The sequence below is a fragment of the Notechis scutatus genome, chromosome 4 (genome assembly GCF_049901735.1).
Source record: "Notechis scutatus isolate UNSWTSFEM ecotype Mainland chromosome 4, rNotScu1.2, whole genome shotgun sequence".
NCBI lineage: Eukaryota > Metazoa > Chordata > Lepidosauria > Squamata > Elapidae > Notechis > Notechis scutatus.
In genome coordinates this window covers 104,868,261-104,894,260 of record NC_142012.1, presented here as the reverse complement: position 1 = coordinate 104,894,260, position 26,000 = coordinate 104,868,261, and the positions used below count along the sequence as shown (strand labels likewise).

Below are 26,000 nucleotides of genomic sequence, written 5' to 3'. Positions count from 1 at the left end.
GAAGTTGTTTGTTTATTTCACTGGGCTGGCTCCAGGTTTTGCCAGGTTTGGCAGAAGACCCGTTAACATCAGTGATGTTTATTTCTCTCATGACTGAAGTCCCATGGATTTCAAAGGCTCTGCTCCAAACATGACTAAAGACTATTTCTTCACCAAAGATTGATAGCCTCTCCTACCAACAACAACTTCACTGAGGGATAACGCCTGTCCTCATTACTGTTATCTCTGCATAACGATTGTTGGATGCCACTAGAAGACCCTATAAATCAGTAGTTAGGAAACTAGCCTGGATCTAACTATTCTTAAGTTTCTAGCCCATCCAGACCAATGGGTTTTGTGTACAAGGAAGCCATAGGCCTCTCTTCAGATGTTAAAATTAGGTGTGGGGACTGAAAAGGACATGTGGAGGATAAAATATTTCTCTTAATGATCTATTTCACCCTTTATTTACCTGTCAAAGAACCATTTGTCAATGTCACACATCATTTTCCTTCCTGCCTTCCTAAATCAGGAGCCAGGCAGGCAGAAGAGAGAACATCAAGACCAATGAAGCTTTTCTTGGGCAGCCCATCATCCTCATCCTAACCACATTATCCTAGAATGAAACCCAACAGCCTTCATCTTTTAAGGAGTTAGAATCTGAGCATAATTAATAGGAATTATTTGACTTCCAGATTCCTTTCTCTACTGACTTTTCTGTCTACTGATCTTGCTTCTATTTCTGTGCCCTGACAGCTGCTACAATTCCACTTTTTGAGAAGAATAAGTCTAATTTTGTTTTAACTGGTCTCTATAAAAGTAAGCAAGTATTTTAGGCATGTTCCCTCTATTTCTACACTGATTCATTAAATAAATCCAGACCTTAGCAGGTATAGGTTTTTAAATAAATGTAATAAAAAATACAAGAGATACATTCTTACAGAATTATCAGCTAGAAATCTGCCTGGATAGAACTATTTCAAGAGGGGAGGAGGAGGGGAGGGGAGGAGGAGGGGGGGAGGAGGGGAGGGGAGGAGGAGGAGGAGGAGGAGGAGGAGGAGGAGGAGGAAGAGGAAGAAGAAGAAGAAGAAGAAGAAGAAGAAGAAGAAGAAGAAGAAGAAGAAGAAGAAGAAGAAGAAGAAGAAGAAGAAGAAGAAGAAGAAGAAGAAGAAGAAGAAGAAGAAGAAGAAGAAGAAGAAGAAGAAGTAGTCCCAGTTAAAATGTAAATTGTCATTTCACCCCTATATATTATTCCTAGTTCTTCTTATTTGGGCTTACTAAACCAATCCAGAGTAAGAGAGAAAACTCTTTCTCCAAAAGATAGAAAAATAAAAAATGGAGCATTGTAGGATTCAGATCTCTAAGATCAAGTCTTTTCCAAGGTAGGCATTCCCTATGGGGAACTATTTAGTAGTGACAGGTTTTCTTTTAACATGCACATTTTTGACAGAGCCAAAAAATGAGGTGGGTTTATTTTCTTTCTTCCCAATCTACCTTTGCAAATAAAAGCATGTAATGTAATATACAAAAAACAATTTTGTGGTAACATGTTATTCCAATTAGAATCAGAGTACAATACTTTTTATACTCTCCTGAGGTTTGGATTAACAAGCAGCACAAGAAAGAAACATTATTTCTTCCCTTAAAGCATAAAACTTTGATTTGACTTTTGGACTCAACCTCATTGCCTTTTGGATAGCAATGGTTCCCAGTGTTTCACTTATAGAAAATTGTTATTAATTCTTACGGTCTTTGAAGCCAAATCTTTAAAACATTCTCAATGGTTGACAAACAGGCCCTGCCGATTTGTGAAGTTTAAAGATTGTTACTGCCTAATTAGAAGGATTTTATGGCTATTGTTCATGCAAGGATCAGTATCCATGTCCCTTTCTTCCTTGTTCCCAACACAAATCGCATAGCATCATTTTAAAGGACACGGACAGTATTTCAATTAGATTTAGCAACCTACAAATCAGACACCATGTAATTTTTTTGGTAATGCCCAGATGCCTTTTGCCCCCCAACCAAGATTAGTGCAAATTGATGGGCCCAGAAGGACTAGATGCAATGAAGTACACCTTTTATTTTTTTTAAAAAAAAGCACGGCTACTGCTCCGGCCCTTATTCCATGTATGTATGTATGTATGTATGTATGTATGTATGTATGTATAGAGAGAAGATCACTCATAGAGCAAATTACAGTTTATTTTCAAGTCATTGAACTCTACTGTCTTCCTCCTTCTCCTGATCAAAGAAGCGCCTAACCGCCTTGAGGAATCCCAGCCGCTTGCACTACAATATGGCTATTATGGGTCTGATATTTGGGGGGGGGAGTGCTAATGGGCAATCTGGTGTTTATTTTGAAACTGCTAACAATGATTTTTCTTGGGTAAAAAAGGCAAGTGTGTCTGGGCACACGGTTGAATGGGTTTTGAGCAGAGGCTCTAACAGATGGTGCAGAGCTATAGGTGCTCACTCTCTCTCTCTCTCTCTCTCACACACACACACACACATACACACACTCTCTCTCTCTCACACACACACACACACAGAGCGCCTTCCTCCTCCCTCCCTTTCTCCAGACTTCGGGAACCGTTGTGGAGCCTGACCGGCCTGGGAGCAGCAGGCGCTGCATAACGTGGTTGGTAAAGAAGCTTTTCGCCCTCCAGCCGACGCCGCTCCTGCCCTTCCCCCGCCCCAGCCCAGCCTCCCCCGGAGAAAGCGAGAGCCCGGACAGCCGCCTCCCCGCGAGAGGTTTCCTGAGCGCGCTATCTCAGAGACACGGAGCAGCGGCGGCCCTGCAATCTCTGCCCGGCTTTTCCTCCGGAACGCCACGGCTGTGTATCAACACAAGTCGTTGCACGAGGATTTCTTTCTTTCTTTCTTTCTTTCTTTCTTTCTTTCTTTCTTTCTTTCTTTCTTTCTTTCTTTCTTTCTTTCTTTCTTCTCTCTTTCTTCTTTCTTTCTTCTTCTTTCTTTCTTTTCTTTCTTCTTCTTCTTCTTCTTCTTCTTCTTCTTCTTCTTCTTCTTCTTCTTCTTCCTCCTCCTCCTCCTCCTCCTTCTTCTTCTTTTCTCTTTCCCCCTTCGCCTTCTCCTTCTGGTGCTTCGCCTCCTTTGCTTGGCCCTCTCTCCCGGCTTTCTTGCTTTCTCTTTCTCGCAGCCTAGGCCTCAGCGGTCTGTGCTCAGTGAGGCCACCGGCTTCCCATTGCTAACCAGCTCAGTTGCCTTCGTTGCAATCGGCGCCGTGCACTGTGTGCAGAACAAGCAGAGGACGGGAGGGGAGGGGAAGACACGAAGCACCTCCATCTCCATTCTTCTCGACGCTTTCGGGAGCAGAGTTTCTCCCTTACCTAGTCGGTGTTTAAGCCACTTTGCTGCTCGCTATGCCGGGAAAGCGGCGTCCTGCCAAAGAAAACCCCCGAGTGTCTTCGCCATGGAATCGGGGAGCGGGCCTAGTTTTCCGAAGATTTCCCCGATAAAAGCTGGACTTGTCTGGAAAGCTTGAAGTAGCGTCGGACCCCTCAGATACAACCAGCAGTGGGAGTTGTTGTAGCTGCTCATTTTTGTTGTTGCTGCAGGAAGCCACTCCACTATGGGTGATAGTTACTTTGCCTGGGATGAATCCGCGTATTTAGATGTGATTTATTTTTTATTTTGTAGCACCAAGAGAAATCCATAAACTGTCGGTTCAGCGCCATTGACTCTTTGATCAGTTACTGGGCTATTTCCCCTCTCTCTCTCCTCCGTCAGCGAAGAGAGATTAAAAGCTTGTATTTTCAGCAGTGGAACTCCTGAAAAAGTCCGCAACTTCCATTGCTAATAAAAACGTGCTTTAAAATGGTCTTTTCTCTCTCATTCTCTCTCTCACTCTCTCTTACTCTCTCTCTCCTTCATTCCAGAGCAGTGAAACCTACAGAGCTGCCCATAGTATCCTCTTAATTAGCCTACAGCGATTTCCGAAAACATTTAGCTGGTATTTACAAAGGAAATAAGAGGACATTGTCAACTCTGGAGAGAGCTCCAGAGTTTAAAAGGGTGCTTCTTTGTAACCTATTGAAAAAATTATTGGAGGGCACAATGCTTCCGCTTTTGTCAAGGGACTGGCGTTTGCCTGTCAGGTCGGGTTTTCTCCAAAAGAATACCACTCATTTACTGCTGGGGGCATTTAAATCTAACCCTATTTTTGTCAAGAACACCTAAAACTTTCTGCTTTCAAAATCAGAGTGGAGGGGAGGGCGCTTCAAAGCTTTAACTAACTGAAATGGGGTCTTAAATGTGTCATTAAGGAAAACAGTCTTTTGTCCTTAACGTTTCAATTTTTATTTTTCCAAGTGATGGCAGAGAAAATACACTCCTCTTTCTGCTCTTTCATAAAGGATAATAATAATAATAATAATAATAATAATAATAATAATAATAATAATAATAATAATAATAATAATAATAATAATAATAACTACAACAACAACAACAATGCATGGGGCATTTTATAAGGGATTACCATTGAGACTGTATTATTTGCGAAGGGTACAGTTCCCTTAATTTGCTTGTTCATCCAAAACAGAGGAAGCACACTGAAAGGCCAGTGAATGCATGTCTTAGAAAAACAAAATAAAGCCAAGAGACTGAACCCTTCGTTCAATAGCTAACAGGCAGCTTTAAAAAAAATAATAGTTGTTTTGAAGGGAGTTTGGATAACGTTTGTAGTTCAGAAAGTTGTCCAAAACATGTTAAACAATTTAACAAGGATCAGCTTGTAATTATGTTATTTACACGGGATGAGAGAGATTTGAGGAAGAAACAGGAGCTGATTTCAGAGAAAAAGGACGGGTGTGGGTGACCTCTGGAGCATGGAGCTTGAATTATGGAGATGGGGGACTGTGAGGTGAATCCGGACTAGTGGAGAACAAGATGACTTTTCACCTCTGCACATTTAACTTTTACATCCCAAATAAATGTCTGATGATTCTAAATCATCTCTTTTAAAAGGAAGGGGGGGGGAGAGAGAGAAAGGGAAAAAGAATGGGGGGGAGGCAGGGAAGCAAGTCACCTTTGATTTTTAGTGCCACAAGATTAAAACCTGATTTCCTCTTATTGCCCTTGTTACAAAATTAATCCTCCAAATTGTTCTAAAATAACATTGGGGTGCTTTTTCTCCAGGGTTTAAAAATAAACTCCATATCATTCTCTAACATTTCCCTTTCTGGTCATTTCTTCTTTTCCTAACACCAGCACATAAGTCCAGAGGGCAAGTTTAAGTTAGTAACCACAAAATGTTTTCAGGTCCTAAATATTTATCCTCAGCATAGAATTTTTAAGTAACACATCCGAGAGGCTCATAGAAAAAGAGTGACAAAAACCTACCCAGAAAGCCCTGTAGAAACAAGCCCCAACTCAACAACTCACCAACTCTTAGAAAGCTTAAACTTCTCTCACCTGTTTTGTCATAGAATCTATTAGCCGAACGTACAAATCCTGTTCCGTTCTAACCCCTGCAAAAAATGGAAGAAAAACCAGTCAGAGGGCATCTGGCATGAAAAGGACCATGGGTTGAGCAAGATAAGTTACGCAGATATGGCATGTATTCAAGTATACTTAAGAAGTTGGGGAGGAGGAGAGAGAGAAAGAGAATGTATTTAAATAAAAAGAATTAAAGAACTCAAAATTGTGGACTGCCTGAAGCACATAACCCAAAGAAACAGGAGATAGGAAAGTACTTGTTTCATTACACTCGCCTGGGTTACTGTAAAGTCAAAAGGAAAAGAAGACCAACATTGATGGCTTGGATTTCCGAATGCCATTTCCCTTATCTATTTTGCTACCAAGCTTCCAGGCTCATCCAACCTGGCTGTGTAACATCTGGCATGTTAAGAGGTAGAAGCCACAATAATTAACATTCATTTGCCAAAGCAAGGCAGGGAATCTCTTAAAGGTGATGTTGTACTGGAGTCAATATTGATTCCGGATGGGTTTTTATTTATTTATTTATGTTTGGCTTTGCTTTGTTTTTGTGCACGGTGTTTTGTTGTTGTTACTTTCTACTTCAAGACAGCCGGTTAAATCATGTAAAGTACCATTGACTTATTGATCTTTTTATGTTTTGTTTCCATTCTATGCCATGAGAAGAGTCATGTTCATAGTCGGGTAAGTTTAACCTCAGAAATCTTTATAATCTTTATTTGTTTTTGGGTTTTTTGTTTTGCTGAAAGAGCCCCCAGAAAGAAGGTAGCGGGTTTTTCAGCATATATAAAGATATGCACAAAAACAACAACAACAACAGTAACAACAAAGAAGCATGGTTGAATGAAACTTACCATTACTATACAATAACTGGAGTTTATAGTGAATCCCATTGTTAGTTTTTTCATTGTTTGGCTCCTGTAGGTAATGACAAATAATTGCATTTTAATTTTTTTATTTTTTGCAAAATGCCATGCATGGCCTGTAATTGCTGGTACCATCATACATCTATTGCATTTCCATTAATGAGAGATTTATTTGGTTTGCTCACTGTTGCAGCAGACAAGATTTGTCTGCTGCCGAAAAATATGACTTTTCCCTGTTCAAAGCAGCCCTTTGGGCTGAGGCAACTTTGCAAGCAAGTCTTAAAGAGGCCAATCCTGGCATCAGAACTTAGGGAAACTACACGTGGTTTGGACGCCTCTGGAGTCCGGTTATAACTGGCAGTATCTAAGTCAAGGTAAAAATTATCTCTAGCTCTTGGAATCAGGCTCAAATAACATCAATTCTTGTACAACAGTTTTGGGAAACGGAGATTACAATATTTTTTTTTTTTTTTTTAAAAAAACTTACTTTCTCTTTTTCCACAAAGTCCACAAAAGCTGTCCTTTCAATCTCCACTGGCTGTCCCTGCCTGTCGTACAGAGCTAAGACGAAGTGGAAAAAATTGGATTTTCTGAGATTGGAAGGCGGCTGTTTCTCGAAATGTGCCCGAGCCAACCCAACACCGCTGCGGGGAGAAAAACAAGACAATGTTTCGGTGAGAATTGGAGACCCCCTCCCCGAGAAAGAGAGGGAGTAGGGACTTGTGGGGGGAGATGGCGACGGGTAGAATGGGGAGGAGGGCGGCTTCTGATTAAAAGAAGAGGGGGGGAAAACCATTGGGGAGATGCTGGGAATTACATTTGGGGGAAAAACCCGAGACTTCCTTGATTTGTCGCTAGAGCCGTAATGTGATGTAATGGAAGGCGAGAAAGAGGGAAAAGCGCCTTGTGCGCACGGGGTTGGGGGGTTGGGGGGGGCGGGAGGTGGCATTGAAGCGGAGTTCAGAGAGATTGCAATTGATGCAAAGCGCGGGAGGCGATTTACGGCCGGTGTGCGAAAACCACACGAGAGGAAAGAGAGAGAAAGGACCGTTTGGCACACGTACCTTTGCGCGGCTGTGTTAGCATCCACTACCCCAGCAGTATGCATCCATGATCGGACTGGGTTCATTCCACTGCCCAGCGGTTCTTCTTTCATGGTCGTCCCACCTCGTGGTATATTTTCCTGAATCCCAAACATTAAAACAATTTGGGGTACAAAACCAGCTTCTAACCAAACGGGGCTAAAAATAAACGACGGGAAATGTCAGAGAAAAGGGGGGGGAAAGGGGGAGATAAGTTGGTGGCTGGCGTTTCTTTCTCTGTGGTCCCCCCTCCCCGCGCTCTTTCCTTTTTCTTTCTCTCTCTCTCTCCTTGGCGACCGGAATGGAAGCGACGACTTTTACTCCCCGCGAACCGAAGCGCCGTTTCAGGTCGTTCTTGCCGTCTTCAATCTGTCCCGGCTTGGCACGACATAAACAATATACTGAGCAGAGTTCTATTTGGATGGCGTTCCAGTTTGGAGATTTTTTTTTTTTTAAAAAGTAAAAAATAAATTAAAAAAAAAAAAAAAAGCAACCCGGAGGGTTGAAAGGGGGGGAGGGGAAGGGGAAAAAATAAGTTTTTGTTGTTGTCAGGTTTTTTTTTTCAAAAACAAAAGTAGAAATTACAGCCGTCCGTATTCAAAGGTTGCCTTTTCTGTCTTTCCTTCCGTTCTTGAACAAATATATATATATATATATATATGGTTTGTTTGCAGAGGCTTCTCAATGTGGTGTCATCCTAGTAAAACAGCATCAAAAAACCTTCAGGACACTGCTGAATCGACCACTTCTGGCAAGGCTCTCCTGCTCCAAAAGACAAATAAACGAAAAAATGATTACTATGGAGGTGTTCCTGGACACAGGAGAGCGCGAAGAGGGGCCTTTAGCGTCTTGCAGAATGGATGGGAAGCGTACAAAACTCAGCCTTCTATCCCCTAGGAATGGAACCTTTCCCGGGAGCCAAAACTCTAAACCCCCGGGAACTGCGCTGTCAGATTCTGACGCTCGGGAGGCGGGGCCATCGCCATATATGGGGGGCCGAGCAAATCCTCCGGTTAGCCGAGAGCTCCACAGCTTGTTTAGTCCTGACTGACTGCTGCAGCCGCCGCCGCCGCCGCCGCCGAGTGCAGCGCCGCGCCTCCCCCTCCCTTATAACTCAAGCGCCCCCCTTTTTACGAGATATTGTGTGTGTGTGTGTACGTACACGAATATGAATATATATGCATGCAACACACACGCGCGCCGGCAGCCAATGAAGTTACAATATTAAAAAAAAAAGTCACAGCCCAAGGACAGCTGGAGCGTCTCTCAATTTGCAAAGAATCGCGATCGTTAAAAAGACCAGTAAGCCTAAATATCAACAACAGAGACCGAGGCTCTGTGTGTGTGCGCGCGGGTGGGTGTTAAGCACGAAGCATTACAAAAGCGATGGGCTACTCCCGACACCTTCCTTCCCGGGCACGGTAAAGGACCGGGAAGTCTGTGCGCGTGTGCCCGAAGGAAAGAGCGGGGAGGGGGGAAGCCCGCTGCGCGGCAGATACAAATATTTCGGTGACCGGGATCCTTCCCCCCAGGCACGCACATGTTGCCCCCCCGTCTGCCCCCTCCCTCTTTACAGCTGGATTCGGGTTGCGTTAGGAAAGGAAAGGCAATTTCGGCAAGGTTTCCTGCCTATGGAAAAGTGAATTGGCCAAGCTGGCGGGGCTTGGCTTGCATTATACACACACGCGCACGCACACACGCACCGCACAAACAGGCATAAAAATGAAAGGAGGCGCCCGCTTTGGAGAGTCCCGGGTCCAACCTTGCAAATATTACACAGGTGGTTCGCAAAGCGCGAAGGCGGCGATCGGTGCGCGGCGCTTTGCCTGAAAGCCCCCTTTATCTTCCGGTTAAAGAGAGCGAGCCCCTCTTAGGGTCAGCGGTAGAGGCGCAGCCATGGAAATGCAAACTTTCTCGTAGCGTCCGTGTGTGTGGAAGGTTCGGGCTAGCGGGAACAATAGCCGGCCGGCCCCTTTTGCGCTCCAACATCCGTTTCCAAAGAACGGCTTCCAGTGGAGTTTTGTTTTTTTTCCTTTGTGAATTGCTGTGATTATGCTTTGGTTTTATTTTAATTCCCCCCCCCCCCAAATCAGGCTTTACAGCTACGCGCCTCTATTGATGTGCGGGAGTGGGGAAAAAAAGAAAAAACACCAACCCAACCAACCCGGGGAAAGAAATCTTTAAACTTCAAATCGATGCCTTTTGCCTTTGGGTGATTTTCTAAAGGATGGGATTTTTCTGCTTTCCTTTTAACGCTTTTCCGGTAACGGGTCAGAGCCCCATCTTTGAAACTCTGGTTTCGAGGAATCCTTAGAAGCATGTGTGCGGGTGGTTGTGGAGGGCGAGGGCGGCTGGGAGGGGAGTGCGGAAGAGATGCATATCCAAACCTCCTAAGTGCGTAAGATTGGGGTGCTGTTCGACTACTTACCTGAGAGTTTAAGTCCCATTAAACTCAATAGAACTTACACCTGAGAAGAAGACTGGGCTGAGCAATTGAAACATCCCCCTCCACCAACACCAAGTAAGAACGAAACTGCTAATTACTTGTAGAGGATTAGTCGTTGGCGGCACGAGGTGAATTTTTCTCAGATTGATGGATGAATGGATGGATAGGTATGGATGGATGTGTAGATAGAAGTTATTTTAAAGGCGTTTGCCTGCACAGGAAAGCCTTAGATAGACAAAGGGGTTTCTGGACCCTTCTTCACACACACACCTCAGCCATCTACTTTGGTTCATTATGTGAACGTATTTTAAAAAGTCAAGACGAAGAGTGAGCCCAACTAGGTATTGGGGAAAAAAAGCATTCCCCTCTCGGATGGGTTAGGAACTGGTTTTATATGAATTGGCAGGATATGTACGTTAATATTTTAATTAATCAGTGAAAATCGAAGTCCGATTTGTGTTACCAGGGGACCCCCCTCCCAATCATCCTCAAGGGTGGGGGCGGGGGTGAAAAGATGTGTTAGAAAGCAATCTATTTTGCTGGTGTTGAGGGTTAATGACTATTGCTAAAGATAAGTGAATTATCAAAGCTGTTGCTCTACCCGATCTCAAAATCCATTACATTGTTGGCCGTCTAATTAAATACGTAAGTATAATAAAATCATATTTTATGACTATTTGAGGGTAATGAGATTAGGCTTTAGCAGCGATCGCCACATATTAAAGATGCCACTGTCTATAGAATGTTAATAATGTTAAATCAAAGTGTATAGAAACTATTCATGGAAAATTGGAGGGGAAAATACTGTCTTCACAAATAATATTCAAGTATTATTGGGGTATGTTGGCAGATGTCACAGTTCTGCTGGACTGCAATTGCAGGCAAAACTAAAGTTACAAAACAGGCCGGTACAGGCAAAATAGGACCGCTTTCTTTCTCATTCTGTGGTGTGGATTCTATACAGCAGTTTGACCCGGTAAAGTTTGCTGCAGTCATTATTCACAAATAGCGGTTGTCTGGTTTCTCTCCTCCTCTCCCTCCCGCTCTTTTTAAAATACTTTTTCTAGCCTGGAGCAAAGATTGCATGGTTTTACCCCCTTTGGGGAAGTGAAGACCGCTGCTGAAGTTACTTCTAGCCCAGGTCCACAATGTCACCACGCTTCAGCCCATTTACTGTACAGTATCTTTAATTCAGATTATACATGCCAAGGCGATTTAAATCTGATTACCAAATTAGAAGGTTTTTAAAACAAATCCTTTTAAATCTGATACTGTTGACTAAAAAGGGGAGAGGGAGGCTGGGGGAAGGAGTGAAAGTTGCATAAGCCCCCCATCACATAAGGTAACGATGCTGCCCGAGAAAAAAAAAGGAGACTTTTAAACCTTTTTGACAACAAATGCAGCTGCCCCCGCTATTTTGGACGATATTAAGCGAAAATGAATGCAAATCTGTGTTCAGAAGCCATCTGGCCAGAAATAGGGAGTCAGCTGCTCTTCACATTAGACTCTGAGGCTGAATCTATTTCAGCTCATTTTCTAGATCATCTGGTCCTGAACCTAAAGCGTGGAAAATACAGTCTTTATCGTTCACCAACTTTGCTTTTCTTTCCTCGTTTCTTTTTTCTTTTTTCTTCTCTCTCTCTCTCTCTCTCTCTCTCTCTCGACTAGAAGCCATATGTATACAGAAAAACTACTCCCCGGGAATTCAACTCCAAGGATTGGTTTGTTTTAAGCATCTTCTTTACTAAAACCTTAGGTTTTCTATCCCAGCAAAGGGTTAGGGCGCAAACGCCTCGCCTCTGCCCCGGGCATAGGGAGAAAGAGGGGCGGGGGCGGGGGATTTTCTGCCTCCTGTTGAAAGGGCTACTTAGTATGAGAGGAAGATTGTTTTTAATAATCCTTCGGGGAAATCAACGTGTTCCGAGGAAAACGCGGTCTTTCTTCTCCTGAAGTGGGAAGGAGAGGAGGAAGAAGAGAAAGACGGAACCACAAAAATCTTCTCTAACAGAGCCAAGCTGTTAAGGTGAAGTTCACGCGGGTCAGGACGAGTCCGGGAAAAGGCTAGCACTGTGTTTTCTCCCGGAAGGGGGAAGGGAAGGCGTGGGGACGAAATTTGTTGAGGTTTTAAAAACTTTTGCGACCCGCGGTGGACCAGCCAGGCCTAGTTCAACACTGGAGCGGATTCGCCCTCCGCCCTTTCCCTATTAGAAGCGCCTCTCACCAGTTCAAAGGTGGAAGCCAAGAGCTGGAAGCTTCAGCTGAGCTGTTGCAAACCCGGCTGGGGTAAGAGAGCCCGACTACCGCCAATCAGTCCTTTTCCCCGCACATTCCCCTCTTCCCCAAGGACTTGACCTTAGCAAACTTGGTCAGGCAGAAGGTGAGGTGGATTTGAATGAGATTTGCATACTGCAACTAAGACCTCCCGAAGTCGCAGCCCTCCTCCTTTCTTGGAGTGTGTGAAGTGTTCCTTTTGTGTGAATTTACGGGGTGAGGCTTCAATGATCCCCCCCCCACAAATTTGCATTTAAATAGCGACATCAAGCGATTCGCGTGCCACACACCAGTGGGCTCCCAGATGTCAAGCCGAAGTCAGTCAGATGGCCATTGCCCAGCTGTCCTTCTAAACATCATACCAGAGCATGCCGTGACCTTAAAGGGACAGAGCCCTTCCTTGGCGTCAACCACCATATAAGCTCCTTCCCAATGGGGTCGGGTGTGTGTGTGGGGGGGGACACATCCGAACCAGCCGTTCAACCTGTTCTATTGTATAACCCTCTCTGTTAAAGGGCCAGGGAGAAAAGAAATAGCACATTGTGCCATAAATCAAAATCCCTCCACCCTTTCTTTACTTTCCTATGTTCTCTGACAATCCACGGCCATAATGATCCATAATCTTAGACCGTACAAAATCCCACTGATTCATGCTGATAGACTCATTTCTCAGGTTTGGGAACGGGTTTCTCTTCCCCCTCCCTCCCCCCCCGCGCGCGCACACACACACACATTCGAGATAATACTGTCGGGACTATTATCTCAAATACTTCTCTTATGCCACCCACCTGAATCAAACAGAACTGTTACACTTCAGTTGTTCAAAATCTCTAACATGTCCCACGTGCAATTCTTTATATATTCTGCCTGATGCTCAGTTCCACGTTGTGTCTTCCTTTCTGCTTATTGAAGCTCGAACGCACACGCACACACACACCCCTCTCCCGCAACACTCCTCTTTTCCTAAAGAAACTTTGGAGAAGCGAAAAAGTTCAGTTCGGAGTGGGAAGAACTATAGCCACACACACACAGGGCTAATTTCTCTCACACACACCGTCCGCTCTTAATATTAATGGTCTTTGATGCTGTTTTCTTCAGGTGGCCAAGAAAAGAATTGGAACGAACGTGCCAAAATCCTTGTTTCACTTTTAAGGTTATTCTCGGACTCTTTGTTGAACAAACATGCTCCACTTGAAATGATTTATGCAGGGTTTCGCTGAAACAAATCTCGGCAACCTTCCCACCCATTCACTCACACACCCCTCCTTTGCTGGCTTCTAAATGACCGGCACATATACAGTACTTATGTAAAATCTGGCACTTGCAAAAGAGTTTGGAATGGTAAAATGGCCCAGAGAGAGAAAAGTAGAAGTGTGGTGCATGTGTGACACTATGTACATCCGTTCATTCATATGTGACAACCCCCCCCCCCCCCACACACACACGCACACACAGACTCACACGCACACATACAGAAACAGGCGAGAGAGAAATCTCAGGATGTGATTGCAGGACAACATACCCTGTTGAACCGAGCGGCAAAATGCCCTGACCCCAGACTCTGCCTTTGCTGCAAACACGCCTTTAGGTAAACGAAAATCTACCACATGGGCGCTATCTAAGGGAGGGTTCTCCTTGGCAGAAACCGCCGAGCCACGGTCTAGGGAAGCTGAAGCTGGCGGCGGAGACCTTTACAGGTCCCGAGGAGTTAATTCCACAACATCCGAGTCCAAACCTTCCCTGGCTTTCCGCTAGGCGCACAGCAGCTTAGAGCAGAGGTTGGCTTGAGGCCCCGGTTCGCAATGCCCGGCCCAAAGGAGCGGCATTCCTGCCCAGGGAAAAAGCGGAGGGCATTGGAGTCGCCCTCCGCGCCCTGCTTGGGTGCCTTTTCCAAGGCGGTCGGGCCACCTTTCCATCCCAAACAGACTCCACCAGCGCCAACGCCATAGACAACAGTGGCTGGGGATTGTAGTGTAACTCAACCGGTTACACTTTCTCGCTTCTAGAAAGCCACATGCTTCTGTGCCGAAGTTGGCTTCAAGCTCAAGAATGAGACTCCTGGCAGCCCTGTGTAAACGCCAGCCAAGGCCAATTTCGCCTTTCTAATTACGCTCAGCAAGCCAGATTCTTTCACATTCAAGGTGGACGGTTTGTTGGGTTTGTTTTACTAACAAAGATAATAACAAAGGGAAAGTATGAACGCCCGCAAGAATAACAGCGACCAGAAGGAACGAAATGGGGTGCCATTTATACGCCCAAGTAGAAAAAACGAATCTTTTTCTCCCTGGATGGTTTTAAAAGGCGCCCGGTAAGTTTTGTGGCAACGAGGGAACGAGTTTCTGTGGTGGGGTTTAAGACACCCTCTTTCCTTTTTGTTTTTGTTTCGGTTGTTAAGACTGGACGTGGGGGGAAAGGGGGCAAACGCAGAGGAAAAGAAAGACCCCACTAGACGAATGCTGTGAAACAGACGAACGCGCGCACACCCTGAATAAAAAGATTGATTTCTCAGAGTAAAAAATCCGAGCGCCTCGGAGTTGAAGCGGCCGCGAGGAAGTTTGACGAACAGCGCCTCCTTGGGTGGGAGAAGAGATTTTCAGAGTAAATAAGACGGAGATCGTAAGTAAAAGGAGGACGGAAAAGTAGCATCCTTCTCGCCTTTTCCCTTTCCGTCGCACTGCAGCATATTGAGAGCTAACGAAACAGAAGTTTCCTTTTCACTCTTTCTGTCAAACAAACCAACAGATTTCTTCAGGTGAAAACTGTTGTTGCCATTTCTTATGAAGGCAACTGAATAAACGGGACCGGTTTGGAAGATGCAAAATTAACAAGTGTTTTCTACTGCTCTCTCCTCACTTCTTGAGAATTGGAGCAACAGAGCATATGCCTGTGAAGAGAAACTTTTAAAATTGCCCCTCCAAACAAGATAAAGTCATATTTGAAAAAAAAAATGCAATGGGCTTCGCAGTTGAGAACAATACGTTCGTGGCGGGGGGGGGAGGGTCAAAGAGGACAGAAAGTAGCTTAATGTTAGGAGTAAGGAGCCTTTTGATTTAAGTCAGGGAGCGAGTTTGGGAAAGCGGCAGGATTTTAGGGAAATACCACGGGTACCCTGTGTGTCTGAAATGAGAGAGAGAGAGCGTTCAATCGGAAGAGATACGGTAAAATATGCCCTAATGGGTCAGCGGGCTTCAAACGTCTTCATTTGGGAAGGTGGAACAGAAGTGATGCGTGTCCGGAAAAGATTTCCGAACATGTTGAATCGGGCGGGGTGTGTGTGTGAGGCCTGGCAGATCGCAAGCTTCCCTTCAAAGGCAGCAAAAGCGGACCAGTCCAAAGCGAGTTCAGTTGGAAGGACGTATTTTTCCGATTGCGAGAAAGGAAAGAAGGAAGGTCTGGTGGCTTGTAAAAGAGCAATCCAAGATCCCGGATGGAATGAAGGCTGGCGGACTGGCGGCGGGGGCGAGAGGGAGAGGAAGTTTCGCAGCCTTTTTAGCCTGGGCAGCAGCGCATCCCTCTTGGGCTGGCAAAAGACTTCGCCGCGCCCTTCTTCCTTCTCCCCCGTTGTCGCCCCCCGTAACTGAGGAACCCCTCTTTCGCGAACCATCCAACAAGCGCTTTTTCTTTCCCAAGTGGGAAGTTGGCAAGCCGACTAGATCCTCGTTACCCCACTTTTCGCATTTTCTCCCCCCACCCCCCTGGTACTCAACCTCTACCGACAAGGATCGATCCGGCCATTGCAGACATTATAATTGGCTTTAATTAAACATACTTCGTTCTAATTAACTCTGCAATTTTAGCATGCTTTGGGCGCCGGTGTCGAATTTGATATTGCCAGTCCAGATGTCCTAATAAAATTCAACCCTCCACGCGAGGCTTCCATGTGCGTCGCGAACAAAATGCAAATGAACTGTAAAACCTAAAGTATTGTCAAAGGTATAATCAAGAAAGGTGTCTCCAAACTTCTCACTTTTTAAGTGATTATCACGCGGCAGTTAGGAAACGCAGATTTCCAGCGAACACCTTGCCTGTATTAATAAGGACCTTAACTCTTTCCTGCTCCAAGTGGCGCCCCTAAATCCAGCATCCTGTCCCTGCTCTGCCCCGTCAGGGCTCGCAGCTTTGCAGAACCTCGGCCACACGCGCCTCCCGAGATGCGCCCTTGGAGGATGAGCAATAGGGTCGATGCCTTGGGGAACCTCTTGCTTTTCCCAGCATTTTCGAGGTTATAAAATTCTCCGGAGGTCTAGACTGGCTACGCTGGTGTAGTTTCTTTCCCAGGGGTGTGTGGAAAGGAAACGGACCTTTGGACAGATGATCCTCCAGTAATTCAACAATGCTGAAGGAGGCCACACTCATTTAATCCAAGGCCAGAACTAATTTCTCTTCCTTTCCCGCCTGCTTTCGGAAAGAAGACAGGGATTTTCCGCCTCCTTTAACGGCCGGAGTCGTTTTGGAGCCCTCAAAATGTGATCTGCCTTAAACACCTTGAAAAGCTGGTCAAGCAACCAAGGAAATTGATATAATTTCCTAGGCAACCTCATACACTTTCTCGTGGGTTTGTATGGATTGGGAGTTTTGATCCTCCGTCCAGGAATGGCAGGCGGGCATAAATGATCCAAACCCCTAGCCCTAAAGAACAGGAGCGCGTTAAAAAAAATGCTCGTGCACTACATATATATCTCACTACATTAATGGAATCATTTAAAAGGTTGCTAACTTCACTTTAGGGGGAATAGGGAGAGGGAGAGGGGGAGGGGGAGGGAGAAGGAGAGAGAGAGAGAGAGAGAGAGAGAGAAGATGAAGCGGACAAGCGTGTGCTCTGAGCTCGGGTGATTTGCATTTTCTTTCGGATATTGAAATGAAGAGAGAGCTGCTGGGCGGTTGGGCTGCCCAGAGCGTAGCTGGGGGCCATGCAGAAATAAAAACAGAAAAAGGGAAGACGAAAGAAAGAAACCGGCTTCTCTTCTAGACTATTAATAAGCAATTTGTCCCGCTGAAATTTACATTGCAAAACGGACGGGGAGGGGAGGCCAAGCGGTGCGTGTTGGGGGAGAAAGAGAAGAACCGGCCTTCGGAGCGTCCTTCTGTAGCTTTTTCCGCTGCGGCAATCCGCGCACTTCAGCATGCCTCGCCTTGTGTTGGGAAGGACCAATTCCCCCCGCAAGGTGATTTACTGGGAATGCTTGAACTTCCTTTTGTACAACTATAGTTTGTACATTTGCATATGTCACCCTGGACCGAGTTATATCTTTCCAAGTGAGAGTTTTGAACCCGTCCCTGCAGCGTCCCTTCCCTTTGGACACCTTGATTGCAAATCGATCGGCTGAATTCTAACTCGATTCCTTTTCCTTAAAATAAATATTGCATTTTGTTGTCTTTTTTTTCCAAAAGCATAAATAGGAGTCTGAGAAATAAACAAAGATTAACTTAGATAAACAAGTGCTTGGATTGTCCCCTCCCTAACAAAATTGTCCTGGCTTAAAAAAAAAAAAGAAAAAAAAGGAGGGGAGGGGGCGTTAAAGACTTTGTGAGCCCTAAACAGCGGGTATAGTCTGCCACCTACAGGACATTCGGCACATCAAATCCCCAGCGTTGGTTCATGTTAGATTCTTTAGGTCTTGATTGCTGTTTAAGTCACTTATCAAAATTACTCGGTTATTTCTCTGTGCCATTTTGCTTATGAAACATTGATTGCTTTGTTATTTGAACTTTGGAAAGCGCTGTCTCAAAAAAAAGGAAATAAAAGGAAAGAAACCATTGTTCTTCACTTTCCAGATAATAAAAGGGTTGTCATTTTTAAAGACATTCGATTAAAAGGTAGGAAATGTAAAGATAATACTGTTTGATTTGTTAATCTAACTCCGCGATTCCAGAGTTGATGTCCCCAAAGACCAGGCAAGCTTTTTCTCTTTATTTATTTTTATTAAAACATCAATCTACTCTAGAGCCTGGTGAACTCAGTTTCACCTAGAGAACATAAAATTCTCCATACCAAGGAAATAAGCACCTTTCATAAATCAACAGTATTCCTGGCAGATCGATCAATTTTTGGTTGTTAATCCGAGAGGAGGAGTTTTAATTGCTTCTACCGTCTCTACACCTCCCCTCCCCAGTTCAGACATCTTTCCCATGTCCAGACCGGTCGAAGGTAGTTTCAGTCTGATTTCAATATTTGGATGGAAGGCAAAGTCACCTTCCTTCAATCAAATCACTTCCCCAAATCGTTCAACAGTGCCGCTTTCCCGTCCTTGTTCCCATCAGGGATACAAGCACAAACAACCCACTTCACTTCCAACTTTCTGACTAGCTTCCAATAGACACACGCACCGTTTCGCTCCAAAGTTGCTGAGGACACCACACCAAGGCGTAAAGCGACAAAAATAACTGGGTATTGGGGAAAGGGAAAGGAGAAAGGAAAGGACGCTTCGAGGTCAACCTCTCCATCCTCGGACCTGTTTGATGCCCGTGTTCGCGTCAATCACGGATCAAATCAAATTGGCAGCATCAGCATCAGGCACGCGGCTCTGCCCGATCAATCTGCCCTCCAGCCTAATTGGAGGACCAGGAAGGAAGCGCAGTTTCTTTTGCTCTCTTCTCCCCCCTCCCCGCCCCACTCTCTTTCCTTCCTTTCCCCAAACGCAGCAAAGGCAGGCGCCCCATCCCGCTCGGGCCAACTTCCCCGTTTCTTTCCAGAACCAGGACCCGCCAGAGACCAAGGGAGGTCCAGCCAGCGAGCGACAGGCTGTAACGGTGGGGACCCCGGCAAGCCCCAAATCGCTTACCTTTCGCGGTTAATTAGGCAACAGACAGGTTTGGTTTGAGTTTCCCAAAGAAGGCCGGGGGTGTTTATTGTGGACGCAAAAGCCGGGCTGTGTGTGATCTGGGCTATTTAATACATTACTTACCCTGCAACAATCTCGTGAAAGCTCCACGGGCCAAAGGGACGGGAGAAAAACGCAGCAGTGCGCAAGCGCCCCTCCCCGGTTCAACTAAGGCGGAGGGGTGGGGGGCGGTGAGAGAGAAAGGAGCGGGAGTTGCGGGAGGACGAGCGCTGGATCCCAGCGAGTCCCAGGGCGGGGAAGGGAGGCGTGGTAGCGGTGACTCTGGAGTTTGAAGGAAGAGGCACTTCAGCCCAGAGAAAGTTTCGGAGGGCGAGCTGGCGCTCCGGGAGAAAGGCAGGAGGCAGCGGGGTAAAGGGAAGAAGTGGGGGCGGACAAGCTCCGAGCTGTGCCGTTGTGTCGGAGGGGCATCTAAGCCCCTTAGCAGCCGGGAAGGGGGCTGCCCAGGAGCCTCCGAAGCTAGCAGATTCGGCCTAAATTTCGTATCTTTTTTAAAGCTTTTCTGCTTCAAGCCGTGGAAAGGCCGCCTTTCCCCCGACGCGCCGTTTCCAACGCCTGCTTTGAGGCGCGCGCTCCTGAGCTAAAAGCGTGGCCATCGATGATCGGGGTTGGGGTGGGGAATCCCAGATTTGTGACAGGAGATCTGCTTTAAGGAGCTGTAACTGGGGCGTGGGGGGAAAGGAATCGTGCTTTGGGGGAAAGCGCTCCTTTTCCTTTGAAAAGGGAAGGACGTTGCCCTCCCTTTCGCCAGAAGGGTTCCCGATTTTCTCCTCCCGCGCTTTTCTATCTGGCGGGCGACTCTCCTCACAGTCCTGACGCAATTTCCCTCAACTCCCGCTGGGGGTTCAATAATAAAATGTCATTCAGCGAGGGGTGGTGGTGTCAGTCGACCGCTTTGCCTGTCTTTTTTTTTTTATGGGCCAGCGTGCAAATCTGGAAGTCCGACCCTAAACTAATTTACGAATTGAAAACTCCTCACGCCTTTCCAGCTCTCCTCAGGGCGACTCAAGACTTGCGCCAGGCTGGACTGTGGTGAATTTCGACGGGAGAAGAAAAGGCGCCAAACGTGAAAGCTGAAGGGGCGGCCGGAGTGAGGACAGCATAGCCCCACGTGTTCCCCGCGATCCTCCTCGCCGGGAGCAGAGTTTCTGGGACGGCCAGAATTACGGGCACAATTACCACGTTCTCCCCCCCGCCCCGCCACCTCTGCACTTCGTCTGGGAGATGGCAGACGAAGCAAAACCCCACCCGAGAAGCGGCCCAATCAGTCGTTTTCGTTTCCCGGGCCCGGCCGTTTTCCCTCAGACCTGCTGTTGAAGGCGAGGAGAGGGAAAGCTGCCGGAGCGAGTTTATGTGCCAGCTGCAAGCAACTGGTGGCATTTGCCAACTTTGGTCCCGGGGACATTTTGAAAAGCTCCCACTCGCCCGCCTTGGGGTCCTTCTCCCCGAGAAGACTCCGGCTGCCTGCTTTGAAAGTGGGTTACGAGGCGTTTCTCTCCCCTTACAGCTCCCACCAGCTGCGAAATCAATGCGGCGGAGGAAAGAAAAGTACGAGGCGCATTCTTGCCTAGGAACAAGATTCCCAACGGCAATAGGCCGTTCCTCCATGCGCGCTGGCTTCGGAATAAGCCTTATTCCCACCAGCGGGAATTATTTACAGGTAAAAATAGGCTTTGGAAGCGGCGTGCGTTTGATTTCCTGTTTTAAGTGGTAAGTGGATGTCATACTTCATCCTATGGAGCGAAGCCAAACTATCGCCGCTACGTCCTTGCCACGATGCGTTTTAAGATTTAAATCTTTAAGTACGTTTCAGCATGGACCCTCCTCACCTTATGAACCTTCCGAAACCTAAGTGAAATTAAAATTACATGTTTAAAGCAGTCCGTACGCTTCCTGAGATTTAAGCCACATTAATTTTTCAAAAAGCAGTGGCAAGTCGTCATCCTGGGTGGATCCTTATATTAAAAGAAAAGAAAAATCCCTTGAACTGTGTTCTGTCTTGAAGTCCTCAGTTAACTTGGTTTATTTCTTGTACACTCAAAGTAGAAATACTTTCAGAATTTTTTAAATTCTTCCCCCCAATAATCTTTACTTCAAAAAAAAATAAAAAAAAAAAATGGCTTGCCCTGTGCTGAATAAATTATGAGAATTCACATCAGATTGGACTATGGCACTATGATAACTTTTTTTTTTCCAAAAAAGATGATCAATGATGGATGCAAAACGATTTTTACTGTAGAAAGAAGAGGTGAAGGCTAGACTTGTGGATCATTCAGCAGTTTCTTCCTTCCTGAAATATTCAGTATATCGGGGAGGGGGAAAAGACCCTGATGGAGTACAATATTCTCCATCTCTTCACTAGCCCCAGTTAATAGTTGGGTACAAATTACATCACAAGTACATTTTTTACATGAACTTTATTAAAAATGAATCAGTGCATACATAAGCACCCTTTTCCCTAAAAATAAAGATGCAAGTATGGAATGAACTATACAGTAAGGTAGTGTTCATGAAACTCAAGTATCAATTTATTATTTTATATGCAGATGAGATGTTTGATTGTGATGGGATATAAATGAAATAATATAATTATTTGCATATTTAATTTAAACGGGTTCTCAAGTTAAATAGGTTTAATTTGGAATTAAACTCTCTGCTCTTGCTTGACAACACCTGGATGGAGTAGAATTAATTTCTAGCACATAGAATTGCAATATCATGAAATGTGTATATTAATGCTAACTTTTATTAACCCAATGAATAGAAAAACTATTGAATGTAATCTAAGTCTGCAGATTGAAATGCTTTTAGGGAAATGTTCCATTGAGAAAAGTAGGATGTATTTATAAACAATAGGATTGCATTATTAGGGAAGTATAACTGAGTGGTTAGTGAAAATCTGAAACCGATGAAACTGATAGACTCTTTAATATTATTAATACATGTCATGTAGTAAAGTCAGTATATTAAATGTTCGTACTGATGTTTTAGTCATTTTCTCCTCACTAAAACAATATTCAATAGATAAGCTACAAGTGGCTGCATCCAGAAATAAATTAAGTCTAAAAATGGTTTAAAATTCGAAAAGCTTGGTTCATACAACTAAGCCAAAATGAAACCAGTCCTTTTATGATTTGGTGTAATATATAAATATGTGGATCTAGTCAGTGAATATTTAGAATACAAAGCCATATTATATAGTTAACATTTAAGATCTTCTCTAGAGAGACTTCTGGTGTGAGATCTTCATATCTTATTCATAATGAGAACATGCCATAATATACCATTGATAAAGTAGCCTGTTAAGCCAGTTTGGCATAGTGGTGAAGGCATGGATGTCAAACTAGATTGTGTCACGTGACGTATTGTGACTTTTTTTTTTTCCTTTGCAGAGCCTGGTTGAGGGTGGCCTGTGTGTAATGCATCCAGCCTGTGGGCCACCAGTTTGACACCCCTGGATTAAGGCATCAGACTAGTTACCAGGAGATCATGAGTTCTAGTCGCGCCTTAGACACAAAGCGAGCTGGATGACCTTGGGCCAGTCACTTTCTCTCAGCCCTAAGAAAGAGATAATGGCAAATCACTTCTGAAAAGCCTTGCCAAGAAAACTTCATGGTTTTGTCCAAGCAGTCTCTAAGAACTGAAGAAGATTGAATGGAAGAAAAGAAAATGTGTTAAAGGAGAAAAAGATTCCACAAGTCAACCTAACTAGTAGGACTGGGAGTCTCCTTCTAGAACTTTCAGATTAGGCTTACTTTTAACTAATTCCATTGCTTCCTGACCCTGCTTTTATGGTTTTTATGGTACAAGTAGTCTTCAACATGATCATAACTGAGCCCAAAATTTATGTTGATAAATGCAAGAGTTGTTAAGTGAGTTTTGCTTTTTTATGACCTTTCTTGCCACAGTTATTAAATGAATCACAGCAATTGTTAAGTTACTAACACAGTGGTAAAATGAATCTGCCTTTCCCATTGATTTTACTTTTAAAAGGTGGCAAAAGTTAATCATATGACCCTGGGGCACTGTAACTGTCATAAATATAAGCCCAGGTGCTCAGCATCTGAATTTTGATCATGTGGCCATGGGAATGCTGCAATAGTTGTAAGTGTGAAAAATGATCATAAGTCATTTTTTCAGTGCTGTTCTAGGTTTGCACAATCACTAAACAAAAGATTTAAGACAAAGAAACAAGTATCTTTCTATCAAAAAGCTGAAAATGAGCTTTTTAGACTTACACAATCATTTGGAACTAAATGTGTTCAAAGGTACACTTGAACAAATGGGAAGAACATTGTATTTTGTTAAATAGCATTTAAAATTGCATGCTTATTTCTAAATAATTTAGAAATTTTAGGAGCAGTACAGGAAATTAATATAGTAATTGAATGCAGGAATCCTCAGAAGTTATGGCTATCTCCTCAGTTTGCTGCTCCTAACCCTTTTTGGCAACACGTACAACTTTAGGCCAGTGTTTGCCATTTGATTAACTGAACATTTATTTTTACATATGTGAAATTTACATACGTAAATTTAGCGTAGGGGGCAATTAATAAAACCCTTCTCTGTCAAAATTAAAATGCCAAAATATTTTCTAATGAATTTGAATTTTGTTAATTTAATTAAGAAGGAAGCTTTATATGGAGAAAGGAAAATGATAAGCCCAATATTTCATTTTTCAAGATTTATAAAAGAATAATCAACAGTATTATCAAGAACATAGATTAGAGATGTGGCAGAAGAAAACTGGGAAGACAGATTTAGTAAAGTTAAAAGTAAAGTCTCCTTTGAGTTAAACTAAACTTTTAATGATTTTACTGATATATCTTTAACTTTAAAGGAAGGCATTTGCAACTGCTTCTTCCAAAACACTGTATTTCTTTTTAAACTTACGATCTAGTTTACAATTCTAGTTAATATATTGTAGTGGCCTTATCTAACTATGGTCTGCCATAGTTTTTCAAGGAACTGACACCTAACTGGGTTTAATATATTAAACTGGGTTTAATATACATCAGGTTAGGAAATTAGCAAAGTGGTGTTAAATGGTCTGAAAAGCGGACCCTGTACTTAGGGGAATATGCTAGGAAGAAGAAGTTTAGGAAATGACCATTTAAATGATAATAAATAGAAAAGGAGCAGACTTCTTCTCAACATAAGCTGCTGTTCTTATTTTGGGGATAAAACGAAGGGAGATTCCTATGTAAGCTATCTTGACTTCCTAGAGAAAACTCTAGGAAGTTGCCTTCCCAATATCCTACCATATCCAATTGTTTTTGGGGACCCAGGAAAACTGTCATATTAAAACTGATGCATGAATTGTTGTAGAATGAGGTTTCTGAGGACATTCACTAAAATAGACTTTATGCCTAGTTACACCAGTTTTCTAGTATAGTATTTCTTTTATGATGACACTGGCATATCTTCCTTTGCCCTCTTATGTAATACATATTTATTTACAATTGGACTGTAGGGTAGTTTGTAAATACTTAAAGATTTATCTCCCTCAACTCTCTACAGCGCTTGTAAATGGCATCAACATTTTAAAGCTTACATTTGAAGCCCTACAAGAAAGTTTCAACAATATGTTTCTGTGATAGAATTGGCCATGTAAAATGGGTTATGTAAGCCAATAAGAATATTCTATAGAGTGATCACATGTAACATGCATCTAACAGCATGAGTGATTCATTTGTTTGGTAATCCCATTCCTTATTATCTGGAAGGTTTGGAGGATGACTTTCAGGTCATCTTATGGGACCCTGGAAACAAGCTTTTTCTGTGGCTCCTGCCCTCTGGGATGTATCCACCCAGAGATCTGTACTGCTTCAACTACATTGATTTTTCACAAATTGCTGAAAATCTGGTAGTTCTATCAGACTTTGGTATTTTCCTTGAAAAATATTAATTTTTTAAAGTTTGAATTCACTGTAAACAGTACAGAATTATTTAAGGTGGTCTCAAAATTAGAATATTAAATGAAGTTAAAATACATAATATTCAAAAGGAACTTGCTACATTTTCCTATTTTTCACAGACTGCCAAATATATATTCCTTTCTATTTCTGAATACAGCTTTGCAGCTACTCTTTATTTTAAATATATAGTAAGCAAAGGTTCATAGTAGAAAAGGTCACACTTTCAACAAGCAATGCCATTTCCTTTAGCGCATGCTTTCTTTAACTGTCTTTATGCCATAGACTCTTCCAATTTCCAAATTGGAGATGAGGTTACAGGGTAAAAGGTTATGTATCAGGTGACTATGAGTTCAAGAAAAATGTGCCAACAATAAGCACTAGGGATGCCAGAAGTGAAATCTTTCTCTCCCTCCGTCCTTCCTCTCTCTTTCATACATAAGCAAACTTACACAACTTCAGTCATAAGAGATTTGTTGGGCAAAACTGAAAATAAAGAAAGTAGATTCTGTTTGTATATCCACACTTAAATGAGAACAAACATTAACATCACTTAAATTTACTGTACTGCAATTTAAAATTTAATTTAAAAATACTGTACAATTTAAAATACTGCAAGCTACTTCCACTGCAATTTGGCAGATTGAATCCCACCAGGCTGACTCAGCCTTCCATCCTTCCAAGGTGGGTAAAATGACCCAAACTGTTGGCAATATGCTGACTCTGTAAACCACTTTGCAAGGGCTGTAAAGCACTATAAAGCGGTATATATATATTAGTGTTATCAATGATACTCAGAGAAACATTCCAAACATTGAAAGATAAATGGTAATCAAACATGCCAGTTCAAAAAGAAAGCATCACAACACAAATTTAAATTTGGAAATGTAAGCAGATTAAATGTCCTGTGTATAGTTTTCAGGGAATGTTATAGCTATGGGAAGAAGTGACTTTCACTCCAACAAATGCCTCATTTTTTAAAAGCATTGTGATTAGCTGTCTTCAGTTATATTGAGCCAATTTAACATGTGCCTATCCAGGTAAGCAAACCATAGTTTTGGATTGCTGTGCGCATTTGGAAAGTGCATTTGAAGGTTCCCATCAAAAGGCTGTCATGGGAGATTGCTAACATTATCTGAGAT

The 26,000-nt window shown here is 43.7% G+C and overlaps 1 protein-coding gene and 1 long non-coding RNA gene across 8 annotated transcripts in view; one reads left to right on the top strand and one right to left on the bottom strand.

Moving 5' to 3' along the window:
- EBF3 (EBF transcription factor 3) overlaps positions 1 to 18,974 on the bottom strand; it is a 206,241-nt gene extending 187,267 nt beyond the window's left edge. For 2 of the 7 annotated variants that reach the window (XR_015749368.1, XR_015749370.1), the window contains exons 1-4: positions 7,370 to 8,821; positions 6,793 to 6,949; positions 6,294 to 6,357; positions 5,416 to 5,471 (exon numbers count right to left, since the gene is read on the bottom strand). Coding sequence is in view for 2 of the 7 variants with exons in the window: in XM_087964300.1 (XP_087820426.1) it covers positions 5,416 to 5,471; positions 6,294 to 6,357; positions 6,793 to 6,949; positions 7,370 to 7,503 (411 nt within the window). In the remaining 5 variants the exon portion in view is untranslated. Of the gene's footprint in view, positions 1 to 5,415; positions 5,472 to 6,293; positions 6,358 to 6,792; positions 6,950 to 7,369; positions 8,822 to 18,886 lie in introns of those variants that run through there. The other 5 variants (XR_015749366.1, XR_015749369.1, XM_087964300.1 and 2 more) reach the window with 3 other exon arrangements.
- Positions 18,810 to 24,073, top strand: LOC148130850 (uncharacterized). The gene is made up of 3 exons (XR_015749376.1): positions 18,810 to 18,854; positions 19,933 to 20,603; positions 22,336 to 24,073. It is a non-coding gene; the product is annotated as an uncharacterized LOC148130850 (long non-coding RNA).
- The last annotated feature ends 1,927 nt before the right edge of the window (positions 24,074 to 26,000 follow it).